At 43.1% G+C, this 13,799-nt stretch overlaps 1 protein-coding gene across 1 annotated transcript in view; it reads right to left on the bottom strand.

The window, feature by feature from the left end:
- Positions 1 to 5,328, bottom strand: part of XKR6 (XK related 6) — a 265,990-nt gene extending 260,662 nt beyond the window's left edge. Inside the window, 2 exon segments of the mRNA XM_070376017.1 lie at positions 4,490 to 4,736; positions 4,739 to 5,328. Of these exon segments, the coding sequence (XP_070232118.1) occupies positions 4,490 to 4,736; positions 4,739 to 5,222 (731 nt within the window). The 5' untranslated portion in view covers positions 5,223 to 5,328.
- Between the last annotated feature and the right edge of the window lie 8,471 nt (positions 5,329 to 13,799).

The raw sequence follows: 13,799 nt of genomic DNA, 5'->3' as shown, positions 1-13,799 counted from the left end.
TTCTTTTGAACCAGAATTCCATTAAATATATACACAAAAATGAGGGGAAAAGATTCTTACAATATTGAGATTCCCATCCAGTAATAAACAGATACTATATGAAGCCCCCCTACACACACACAGAGACATAGACAAACTCAATCTTTTAAGACTAGTAGAATACTGACTAGTATTCCGGCCCCAAATGAATGGTTTTTCTTATTTGTAAAATAACATTTCCATTCCTAAATCACAACATTTTAGAGCTACAGGGACAGTGCAGACCACTTAGTCCAACACCTCTTGTAATCCCAGTCATATTTACCTCAAGTCTACTTAGGAGAATCATTTCAAAATTAATTTCCCTTTAACATGCAACACAATCATAAAAGTGCTATTTGAATCACATTAAAAGGCAAAGAAGTGGGCCACAATACTAAAGAATGCCTTGAGTTTAGGAATCCCTTTAGAATGAGATCCATACCTAGGGTCAAAGAAAAAAACCCTGAGTAGGACAAGTGCACACACTTGAGACAATCCCAAGTACTGTGTTTAGACACTCATGTTTCCAAGGTTAAAGCTGTTTTGTTATGGTATTGTCCAGGAACCAAGTTTCACAGTATCAAAGCATTCCACTCCCAATTGTTCCAACATATTAAGAACACAAATCCAAAAACAATCTCCAAATGGAATAAGCCTGAAACCCAATTCTAAAAGTGCTTCTCAAGCCTGGCTGACCATCTAATTACCTGTGGAGCTTCTAAAAACAAGACTGCTTGGGTCTCACCTTGAGATTCTTCCTCAGCAGGTCCAGCAATGCTCAGGCATTTTTTTCTTTTTAATGTTGTAGTAGGTTCTATTCTCAGCCTGAATTAAGAACCACTATTCTAAAATATTCAACAAGAACAAACCTCCATAATATTCCAAATATCCTTACATTGGGGGGTAAGGGGGAGTGGATAATTTATAGAAGCATCTTCACCAATATTTGCTGCTGATTACAGAGAGCTATGTCCCTATGTTATATCACGGTCTTGAAGTGAAAAGAAAGCTAAAATAAAGCTTTAGATAGTTCACAGGTTGATGACCCCATTATGGTAGGTGAACCTTTTTTTCCTTTTTTTTTTGTCCCTTGAAGGCAACCTTTACTCCACCTCATCTCCAGAACAGCTGATGTTCACTTTAAAAGTGGCAGAAAGAATTAATATTTTAAGAAAAACTTTAAAACATACCCATAAAAATAAGTACATAAAAAGAAAAATTAATGATTGGGTTGCAACATCATGACATTTCATGACATTTTAGTCAAAGAAACTGTGCTCCTTGACTGCAGTGAACCACCAGCACACCGAGCACTCTCTAAAAGGAGCACAAAAGCAAAGAAAGGCTGACACACTCAAGGAAAAAACTTAACACACAAAAATGCAATATGCAAACCTGTTCCTAAGCTGTAACCTTCCAAGAAAACGATCTCACTTTCTAATAACAACACATTGTACTAAACTGTGAAGCCTGGTATAACTCCTGTTCCTGGTATGAGTGACTCACAGACCTGCTATCCCTGGGAAAAACACCTGAAAAATAGAGCACATAAAGCTAGACAGAAAGTTCCACGTTAAGTAATTAGTGATGGTAAATATGCATTAAACAGACTTTAATCACAAGGTTCCTGAAACAAGTCATCCTACAGGTCCTCCACGCTCCAGCTTTGGCCCAATCAAAAACATTTTTTGACAGTCTAGGGAGTCATCTGATGAAAGAGATGTCAAGTGTTTTCCATCTTGACAGGAAAGGCAACGTGCATAGAAATTCACCCCTTTACTGTCAAAAGAAACTTAATTTTTCTTAAATAAGCACTGTGCTTTGGTCCAAGCAAGAGTCAAATAATTGTACATCAAAAAAAAAAAAAGCAAGTGAAGAGACAAGTTTCATGGTTTAATGCAATCAGTTTTGACAACCTCACCAACATCTTTTCCTGAGAATGTAGCCCAAATCAAATTCTTAGATCTTAACCTTTAAGTCACATGACCACATGAAGTACATAAAATGTAAGTAGCAAACATGACTCAGAGAACAACTGTAACCCAAAAAATCTGCAGAAAAGCTGAGAAGATGTATGTTTACAAACAATGACAAGCTTGCCAAGAGATTAAAGCTAAAAAAGAATAAACACCTTTCTCTAGAGCTTTTACTTATGAATGATTTCTATGCAAGCCATGTACCTAGTACGTGTTAAAGAAAGACCCTGCTCCTGGAATATTTCAAGCAAAACAAGAAAAAAAGTTAGAAAAAATCCTTCCTCAGTAAGTATTTCAGTTGAAATACAGTATTAATACATTAGAATAAATAACTTAGCTGAATTAGCATGTCGTTCAGTATCAACTTTATAAAACATTCAGACATATATCCTAATCTTGAAAAAAGAACAAAAAACTCAGACATAGTAAATCACAGATATCTTTCAAAAAAAAGTCCACAACCTGAACTTTTACTCTGTCAAATACAATTAAAGTTTAGGTAAATGGGCCGTGTTGGGGGGATTATTCTGCCTAAAAAACTTGTGAAACAGAACTCCAATTTTAGTATGTCCCAAAAGCTTACTACTAAGAAATACCTAGGATGGATTACATTAGAAACAATCTTCTCAGGAATCTGAACCTGAACAAGGTTTTGATTGCCCACATTGTCTAAGACCTGGAGAGAGAGGTAACTTAGGCTTATTCGATACAAGCCTACTTATTATACATGCTGTTAAACTTGACTACTATTTCAAAAACCTCTCCCTATGCTTTTTGTCTCTCTTGCCTTCATTCCTTTGCATGTCACTAACCTGCAGAACCAAAAATAGTATCCCCCATACCAAACATACTCTTCGATTCAGTACGGATTGGGATGTTTTCAGAGCTAGACTTCCAGTTTAAAACATACTTCAAAATTTTCCTTGACCCCAAATTTGGCTCATAATAGCTAAAAGTTAATCACCTTTTTATTTTTTTCTTCTAATTTTCCCCCCTCTTCCTATAAACCTATCAGCAGGAAACAAATTATCTGCAGACAGGGCTGGGAAAAAAGGTTGCTTGTTCAACCTAGGAACACAAGACCAGGAAAACTACTCACAAGACCAGGAAAACTCCAATCCTGAATTTGCATGTAAATTCTGCAAGACAAAAGTCTCACACTGTCTTTCGTGATTCGACTTAATTCAATTCCATGCTTTCTGAAACGTTTGTATTTAAAATTCTGAATAACAACCAAGACGATTAAAAAGACAACGAACTTTATTTCAATTAACCTAGGTACATCTCAGTAAACTGAAATATCTGAGCACCTAAAATCTCCTCCTAGGCATAGGTGCCTGAGCAATCTAGGCAAAATGTCTTCTCACAGAAGCAATGTACCTGAAGAGCTTCCTATATTCTCTTCTGGAAGGTTTTTTTCTCTTGCAAACACTCTCATCCACAACTCAGTGTTTCCAAAATACACTCAAACTGATTTAAGTTGGAGGACGCAGATTTACCAAGGTTTTTATAAGATCATTTCCTTACTTTAACCAGTTAACGCTGTCAAAAAAAAAGGGGGTGGGGTGGGGTGGGATCTGCAAGTGGTTTTTGAAGGATTTACCTGGCACACAGGAAATGTACAAGAGGGAAAAAGTCCCCAGAGCCAAGCTTGGGGCTTGTGTAAACATAAATCACCTGCGTACTGCCCTGGCTACCAAAAACAACATTCCACCAGAATGTGTATCCAGGTGGCTAAGTGATTTTCTGGAAGTGAGAATTAAAAACGCTTACACCCATCACATACTATACAATTTTACCTGTTACTAAGAAAAGGGCACGTCTAATTCAGCCAAAAAAACAAAAAAAGTCATTTTCCTCCAAGGAGAGCAGCAGTTTGTAGTCATTTGCAAGGGACAGGATTGCAGGAAAAGAGGAGGGGGCGTGGAATGGAGGGGGGGCAAAAGAAGAGCCAGCCAGGGGGGTTGCACAGGGCCCCCACACAGGCCACTGCGGAGAGAAGACGGGGAAAAGAGGGGAGGATGTCTCACCGGGGGACAAAACCGAGTGCAAACTGGCTGGAAGAAGGAAGGTTCCCCCCAGGAGGCAAGCTGGGGTGCAGATAAAAAGCGCTAGTGGCTGGTTACCTTGGGATACAGGGCAAAGGGACCCCGGGAATATGAGAGGTCTACGGAGATAAGAGGGGAGAGAAAGGGCGAGGCAGGGTCTCCGCTAAGTGCGAACCAGGGATGGAGACAAACAGCCGGACTTGGGCCTCCCCGGGCCAAAAGGCGTGGCCAGGGATCCAGACCGAAGGATGGTCTTCTTGAGACGCCAGGGAAAGTGCGTGGCAAACCCCTCCTTAAAGACCCCCGGGCCAAGGCCAGTGCGAGGAGTCCACCTGCGGGGCACCTAGGGGGCAGAGCGCACTCTGGAGGGCTCGGCCTCGCCCGCGGGGCCCTCTGCAGGGCTGGCTGGCCAGGCCCCCGCCCCCACCCCCGCAGTGCTCTTACCTCCACACCTGCCCCATCTGCAGCAGGTGGATGACCGACTGCCAGATCCACACGGAGAGGCGGCAGAGGCGCTGCGCCCCCGGCGTGGCCGCGGGCCCCGCGCCGTGGCCGTAGCCGGCCCCCATCATGGGGGGGCCCCGGCTGCTGAGCCCCTCCACGGCGCCCAGCCCGCCGCCCGTGTAGTCCTGCACGAACCAGCGGAAGCTCAGGCTCTGCACCAGCAGCGACGGCACCAGCACGAAGAAGAGGTCAGCCCGAAGTAGCCGTAGTCCCCCTTGCGGTAGTAGTCGAGGGCCAGCCACAGGTCGGTGCCCACGTCCCCGAAGAAGACCAGTAGCGCCAGCACGATCCACAGGCAGTCGAGCCACGGCCGCTCCACCTGCGGCGGCTGCAGCCGTTCGGCCGAGGGCGTCGGGGGTTGGCGACCGGCGGCCGCGGGCGGCTGCAGCGGCTGGTCCCCCCCGTCGGCGGCGGCGGCGCTGCGGCGCGGCTTCTTGCCCAGGAGGGAGCGCAGGCAGGCGGAGCGGCAGCCCCAGTAGCACGAGGAGGTGTTGCAGCAGTGGCAGATGTGCAGCGAACTGCTCTCGCCGGGCTCGCTGCCGTCGCCGCCGCCGCCGCAGCCGCCTCCCCCGGGCTCCCCGTCCTCCTCGCCGCCGCTGCCCACCGCCTCGTCCAGGTTGTGCAGCTGGGCGAAGCCCACCCCCACGCCACCGCCATCGGATTTCGCCGCCATCTTGACTCTCTTCCCAGCTCCGGAGGTTGGGGGGGGAGGGACGGTTGGGGGGGGTAAGAAGGCAGGGAACGGGAGGGGGAACGAATGGAGAGGAAGGGGGGCGGGGAGGAAGCGGGGGAGCAAACGAACGAGGGGGGAGTGGGCCAGGGAACCCCCTCCGCTTCCGGGTAGTTGGCGTCACTTCCGGGCGAGCCCCCCAATCGCACGGCGCCCGCAGCTCCCCAGCCCTACCCTCCCGGCCAAGATGGCCGCCCTCCTGTGCCTCAGCTGCTTGGCGGGGGACCGGGGGGTTCACCCCGCCAGGGCTCCCCTTCCCCTCTTCCGTTGACCCCGAAACCCATCAGGTTGACCCCTCGGCGTTTCTGAATCCCGCTGGGCCGAGTAAGGCGGTCCAAAGTGATCCCTGGAGGGGGCAGTGCCAGACGTTTTGGGGTCCCCTTCCTCAGCGTCGCAGCTCTCAGCTTTCCTCCTGGAGAAACGCCCCCTAACACCCTCCCGGCTGCTGGCGGAGGGGCGGGACCTCTGAGGGAAGGGGCGGAGCTAGTGCAAAGCAGGTGATTACGTGTCACTTCCGGGAGATAGGATGACCTCATTGTGTAGTTAGACAACCCACCCCCTATCAAAATGGCTGTGTCTCACCTCTTTGGCTGTTCCCCCACCCCCTTTTTGATGTTTTTCTTTTAAATTTATCTTCTGCTCCTTTCTTATTTTGAGGGTCTTTAGAAATTGTATGTCTGTTTAGATTCCCACTCACAAGTTATTGATTCTCACTTCCACATAGACAACTCCCTCCTCTTTTACCTCTGTTGACCCCCTGACTTTGTCTCTGATAAGTTCCATCTTTTGCAATAAACCTTTCCACCATTCCCTTAAGAAAACTGCAGGCAAAATCCAGTTAAAAATCAGCTTAATTGCATCTTTAAAAGTAAAGCATAGAGACTGGATTGGCATATTGTGACCTTGAGTGTATTTTCTTCACCATTAGAATGTGTTTCTACCAACTTTTTTAAAAAGTATGCAGTTTTTTCAATTCTGTGACCTTAATTTGGAAAATTCAAAACTAGCTAGAGTTTAAGCTGTGTCAATTACTTGTTCAAGGTTTTGGATGTGTGAAAATTGCTTCCTAGAATTTTTTGGGTGCTAAGCCTCTGTCAATAAATATGGCTTTAAATAAGTGAAAATATTATCAATGTGCTAAATCATTAAAATAGGTGCAGGGTACACTACTTAATCTTAACAATTTACAAAAGTGAAGCAGCACTGAATGGATTTGAATTACAATGATCTTCTAGTGAAAGTATACTTGAAGCCAGATAGAGCAAGCTACATGGTCACAGTTGTTATGGGTCAGGTGAAAGGAACATTTTGGAGTTACAAGAAAAAAATGTCTAACCGTGAATTTTCTCCTTGACTTCTCTGGATTTTTGTGCTCATTTTTCTGATTCTATCTACATGTCCCTTCAGAAAAACCTAATGACGCCAATAATTTTCTTTGGAATATAGAGGACAAGCTAGGTAATATTTGTATGGCATTGAGGTTTTATGGAAGAAAGATGCCTTTGAAATTTTCAGTACCCTTGTTTTGGGATATACTGTTTAACACCAAAGTTCCTACTTAAGTATTGGAGGTGACAGAGCAAGGTGAGGATTCCGTATTTTAGTACACAATTTTTCATGAGTATTTATGCCAAGGTAAAACCTGTAAGGACTTTACAGAAAGTACTCATAGAGAATTTTTACATCTGCCATTTGGGGAGGACAGGGGTAGGGGAAAAGTAATACAAAATCTGATTTTGGAAACAAGTCGCATAAAGGTATCCTTTTATTTCACACTATGATTTAAGCCTCCTTGTTCCTAGGGGAGTAAAACTTATAGACAATGGGTAAGGATTATTTCTGCATACAGTTGAGATTTTGTTTCTTTACTGAATTTGAATTAATAATACCTTTAAAAGATGGCATAGGTATAGAATAGGACTGCCCAGGTTTGGATCCCAATTCCACTAAAATAATACATGAATAATGTGAGCAAGATAGCTAACCTCCTTAAACCCCAGTTTCCTCCATTATATAATGAGAATGTAACAGTGCCCTCTTTGAAAACTTGTTGGGCAGTTTAAAGATAGTAATCTATTTAAAGCTCTCAACACAATATACTTGATGAGTAGTAAGCATTGGATGAATGGTAACTATTTGTTATGTTCGCATATGCCAACATATAGTTACTTAAATTCTATGATCCAGTAGATTTGGTATCTCTAAAATGAAAACATTTTCAGATGCTTCCAAGAAATAGATGCAATTAATTTGTTTTTAAATATATTTTGTCTATTTGAACCTGTGAGGCTGTGAAATGAGATACAAAAGCAAGCAGCAATGACATATTTATGACTCCTATTTCTCTGTGCCCTGGAAGAACATCATCTACTAGTGAAATTAGCTAAGTAAATTACATTCACTATATCAGGCTGACAAATAGGACTAAGTCAAACGGCTTTATCAGAGTTGAAGTTTCAAGTATATATTTAAAGATTGACAGACTGTCAATTGATTTCAACTTTACATTTGCTGTTTCAACAATTTTATCATTCTGCCTTCTTTGGAGGGGATACTGTGTAGAACCCAGGAGGTTCTAAAATTAAAATCAGTGATAAGAAACCTATCACAAAGACTCACTAAAAGGTTAACATAAATTTGGACTGTGCTATGAATGGTACTTTTTTATGTAGAACTTTGGGGCAATTAGTTGTCCAAGCAAATCCAACAGTCAGCACAGTGCTGAATGCATAGTGAGCACTCAATAAATACTGGTGAAATGAGTAAATTATTTTTCAGACAACTGAAATTTATCCTTTCAAATGCTTTCCATTGTATTATTTTACATTTTAAGATGTAAATCTTCATAAAACTCAATTGATATATTAAAACAATACCTCAATTCTTTAGTAAACAAGAGATGGGGAAGGAAATAAAATAAATAAATAAATGTATTGTCCACTGATGTGCTTTCCTACCAGCACAACAGTTAACCCTTTCTTGATAACTTGACCTTAAGGCAGCCTTATGCTAAGAGGCTCTGACTATTTGTGGACTTACCAAGGAGCCACCCTACTACTGGTAAGCCACCATACCTGCTGGTCACTTTTATTATTATTGTTGTTTCTGAATGATTTTTTAAGCTCTACTTTTCATCCTTCAGTCAGTTAACAAGTGTAGCCCTGTTCTTTCCACTCTGATATAGGCTGAGAAGCCAAACCACAAAAGGTATTGGAATAACACATGAATAATAGTAAACAGATTTTTAGAGACTCTTCTATAAGTAAAGTAAGGCAGATATAGTATGTAGAAATTGTGGCATATGTTTTGGGCTGTTCAGAGAGAACTCTGGGGATTTTTATCCCCACTCTCTCATTTTCAGAAAGGCAGAGAGAGGAGAGTTAGTGTTGAATGCTAGTGTGTATCAGTCACTGTCCCAAACACAATGCCATTTGATCTCACAACAGTCCAAAACGCAATGGGCATTAGTATCACCATTTTAATAGTCTAGAAGGCAGCCTTGAATCAGCCTAATGACATCCAGAATCACAACTGTGGGAGGTTCAGTTCAGTTCAGTCGCTCAGTCGTGTCCGACTCTTTGTGACCCCATGAATCGCAGCACGCCAGACCTCCGCATCCATCACCAACTCCCAGAGTTCACTCAGACTCATGTCCATTGAATCAGTGATGCCATCCAGCCATTTCATCCTCTGTCGTCCCCTTCTCCTCCTGCCCCAACCCCTCCCAGCATCAGAGTCTTTTCCAATGAGTCAACTGTTCACACAAGGTGGCCAAAGTACTAGAGTTTCAGCTTTAGCATCATTCCTTCCAAAGAAATCCCAGGGCTGATCTCCTTCAGAATGGTAGGGTAGCCTAGATTAGAATCCAAAACCTACTAATAAAGTACTTGAAAGTGAAAGTCACTCAGTCATGTCCAACTCTGTGACCCCATGGACTATACAGTCTATGGAATTCTCCAGGCCAGAATACTGGAATGGGTAGCTGTCCACTTCTCCAGGGGATCTTCCCAACTCAGAGGATCTTCCCAACACAGGGATCAAACCCAGGTCTTCGACATTGTGGGCAGATTCTTTACCAGCTGAGCCACCAAGGAAGCCCAAGAATACTGGAGTGGGGAGCCTATATCTTCTCCAGCAGATTTTCTTGACCCAGGAATCAAACTGGGGTGTCCTGCATTGCGGGAGGATTCTTTACTCACTCTACTGTTTCCCTGGGCCAGGCAGTGCTTGGACCCTCAAAATGAAGCCAATGTTACTGTACTGGAGGTTCTCTGTTATGTTGCTGATACCTCTCTAGGAGACAGGACACTTGAATTCCAACATGAGAATTTGCCCTAGCAAAAGTATTCCAGAGAATCTTCCTCATACGTGCTTCACAAGATTTTCCTAATTTGAGACTGGGTAAAGCCTCACAACCAGTAGGCAGATGTCATCCTTATCAATTCTGTTCCCTATATCGTGTTGTCTTCTATAGAAATAGTACTTCTTTGAGCACTGCAGAGAGAGTACAGAGAACCCATTATCCTGAGAAGCTTTATATCTATGTTTGATGTTAACAACTGAAATTTTAACGAGCTCGCATACATTCCTGCTGGTCTTACAAAATGGTACAATCTCTATGGATGGCGCATCTGTACTTCTGGATAATAACTCAACGGAGGAGTATTTTGTAAGTGTTTCTGTCTCAAGAACTCTGACATCTGTGAATTGACTTAAATACTTCTTCAGCGACCTTATATTTTTATCCACTATATTGTCTAAATAAGAACAATGAGTTCCTTGAGTTAACGCCCCACAGAGCAGAGGACAGTATAAGTTCATCATACATATCCTTGTTGCTGTGTTCAGTCATGTCCAACTCTTTGCAGCCCTAAGCACTGTAGCCCGCCAGGCTCCTCTGTCCATGGAATTTTCCAGGCAGGAATACTGGAGCGGGTTGCCATTTCCTTCTCCAGGGGATCTTCCTGATCCGGGATTCAACTCAGGTCTCCTGTATCAGCAGGTGGGTTCTTTACCACTGTGCCACCTGGGAAGCCATACATACCCTTAACTTATGTGAAATCAAGTATTCATGCTCCACTAAAGGAAGATGAAGAACAAGTAATAAATCAAAATCATATAGGCCGTTTCCGAGATGAAGCCTACGCTGCCCCCAGGTTAAGTGTGAGACGGGAAATGGAAATATGCTATTTTCACACTGGACCTTCATTCCAATCATAGGATTGTCTTACCAGGCCAAGTATGAGTCTAGAATTTAAAGATTTATATATATATCCTGCAACATGGCCCCTGAATGCAAGCCAGGTCTCTTTTGTGGTCTTCAACCAAAGGTACAAGATTTTATCTGATACTGGAAGAAAATCTGGCTGGGTTGGTGTTTTTGGCAAACTGATAATGATGTCTTCAAAACAAAGAAAAATTTGAGCATACACAGCTTTTATGCTCAGTGCTAACTGCAGAGGCTAACCATTACCAACAGTACCCCCAAGTAATATGTAACCCCACAGTTGTGTCTCTTTCAAGTTTTAGACATATTTCCTGATTGTAGCATTTCAGTATGTGACAGACAATATGTTAAGTCTAATTTAATTTACCAAGCATTTATTGAAAACCCACAATGTATCTAACTTCCTTCGGTCCAAAGAAATAGATGTAATTTCTACAAACTGCCGTCCATTGAAGATGGAAAATAGACACCTACAAATATCAGTTAACAAAACAGCATTATGAATAAGTCATGAAGTGATGTGTAAATTCATAAAACTATTATTAATTAGAGAGTACAATATAGGATATTAATTTACCACCAAATATTGAAGTGCCTGGTTCATGTCAAACACCCTCCAAGGCACTGAGAACAAAACAGGCCTGGTTCTGGCCCCCATAGAGCTTACAGTTACATAGAAGTGACAGATAATAAGTAACTGAATAATTCTAAAGATGAAGAGGACAAGAGAATATTTATAAAAGCTTTAAGAAATACCCAGTGGGTGGAGTTTTGCTTGTTTTTGTTTTAAGCAGAGAACTTACTTAAATATAAGAGATCAGGATGCCAATTCTAAGGTGACATTTAAGTTGAGATTGAAGGGTGAGGAAGGACCAGTCTTTGCTGACCATGTGGTGGGGGTGAGACTGGTGCTGAAAAATGCCTTCCAGATGAAGAAAATCATCTTGTCAGGGCCTGAGCTATGAACTGCTTGGCTTGTTGGAGAAACTGACATGAGGCCAGCGTGCAGGTACCCAGCATTGCAAAGGGGAGAGTGGATCTGAGAAGACTGTGTGGTACAGAGTTTCAGCTTTGCAAGATATTCATCTGGAGATGGATGGCGGTGATGGTTGCTCAGCAATGTGAATGTACTTCATACTGCTAAACTGTACACTTAACCATGATTATGATGGTAAATTTTAAAGAGATTTAGGGGTTTCCCTGGTGGCTCAGAATCTGCTTGCAATGTGGGAGGCCTGGGTTCAATCTCTGGGTTAGGAAGATCCACTGGAGAACAAAACAGCCACCCACTCCAGTATTCTGGCCTAGAGAAGTCCATGGACAGAGGAGCCTGGCAGGCTACAGTCCGTGGGGTTGCAAAGAGTCAGATACAACTGAGTGACTTTTGCTTTTGCATTAAAGAGGAGATATATGTATGCTGCTGCTGCTGCTGCCGCCAAGTCACTTCAGTCATGTCTGACTCTGTGCGACCCCATAGACGGCAACTCACCAGGCTCCCCCGTCCCTGGGATTCTCCAGGCAAGAACACTGGAGTGGGTTGCCATTTCCTTCTCCAATGCATGAAGGTGAAAAGTGAAAGTGAAGTCACTCAGTCGTGTCCGACTTGTAGTGACCCCATGGACTGCAGCCCACCAGGCTCCTCCATCCATGGGATTTTCCAGGCAAGAGTACTGGAGTGGGGTGCCATTGCCTTTTCCAGATATATGTATACATAAAGCTAATTCATTTTTGCTGTACAATAGAAAGTAATACAATATTGTAAAGGAACTATACTCCAATAAAAATTAATCTGGGGGCTTCCCTGGTGACTCAATGGTAAAGATTCTGACTGCCAATGCAGGAGAGATGGGTTCAGTCCCTGGGCTGGGAAGATCCATATGTGGTGGAGCAGGCAGCGGAGCAACTACGCCCTTGCACCACAACTACTGACCCTGTGCCCTAGAGCTCAGAAGCCATAACTACTGAGCCCTCGTGCTGCAACCTCTAAAGCCTGTGTGCCACAGAGCCCAGGTCCTCCAGCAAGAGAAGCCCCCGCTACGAGAAGCCCATGTACCACAACTAGAGCGCAGCCCCCAGCCCACCCCAACTAGAGAAAAGCCTGTGCAGCAACGAAGACCCACCACAGCTACAAAGAAACAAACAAATAAAAATGTTTTAAAATTAATTCAAAAAATAAAACTGCAGGGGGAAAGAAAAACCTTCTCAACAAGTTAGGAATGAGAAAAAACTTCCTCAAACTGATAAAGGATATCTTTAAGAAATACCTAGAGCTAACAACATATTTTAGAGTGAACAATGAAAACTTCTTCCTTAAGGTTGGAAACAAGCAAAGACGCCTGCTCTCACCATGTCTGTACAGTACTGAACTGGAGGTTTTAGCCAATGTAAAAATATAGGGGAGAAATTTTGAATTGAAGGCATACAGATTGGAAAAAGAAGTGAAATTCTCTTTATTTGGAAAATTTATTGGATTGTCTATTAGAAAATCCCAAGATTCTTTAAACATGAAACTGGAACTAATATACTAATTTAACTGAAGATCATAGCATCTGATCCCATCACTTCATGGGAAATAGATGGGGAAACAGTGTCAGACTTTATCTTTTGGGGCTCCAAAATCACTGCAGATGGTGACTGCAGCCATGAAATTAAAAGACGCTTACTCCTTGGAAGGAAAGTTATGACCAACCTAGATAGCATATTGAAAAGCAGAGACATTACTTTGCCAACAAAAGTCCGTCTAGTCAAGGCTATGGTTTTTCCAGTGGTCATGTATGGATGTGAGAGTTGGACTGTGAAGAAAGCTGAGTGCCAAAGAATTGATGCTTTTGAATTGTGGTGTTCCCTTGAACTGCAAGGAGATCCAACCAGTCCATCCTAAAGGAAATCAGCCCTGGGTGTTCTTTGGAAGGACTGATGTTGAAGCTGAAACTCCAGTACTTTGGCCACCTCAAGTGAAGAGTTGACTCATTGGAAAAGACTCTGATGCTGGGAGGGATTGGGGCAGGAGGAGAAGGGGACGACAGAGGATGAGATGGCTGGATGGCATCACCGACTTGATGGACGTTAGTTTGAGTGAACTCTGGGAGTTAGTGATGGACAGGGAGGCCTGGTGTGCTGTGATTCATGGGGTTACAAAGAGTCGGACACGACTGAGTGACTGAACTGAATGATACAAGGTCAATTACAAAAATCCATTTATTTTCATATAATAGCAAAGAAAAATTAGAAAATAAAATTATTGGAAAAAAAAGATGGTAAATCTTATGTGTATTTTACCACACTTGAGTGAT

Source organism: Bos mutus, chromosome 8, assembly GCF_027580195.1.
Source record: "Bos mutus isolate GX-2022 chromosome 8, NWIPB_WYAK_1.1, whole genome shotgun sequence".
Lineage (NCBI taxonomy): Eukaryota > Metazoa > Chordata > Mammalia > Artiodactyla > Bovidae > Bos > Bos mutus.
The sequence above is the reverse complement of the archived record's forward strand: the minus strand, read 5'-3'. Positions and strand labels throughout refer to the sequence as shown.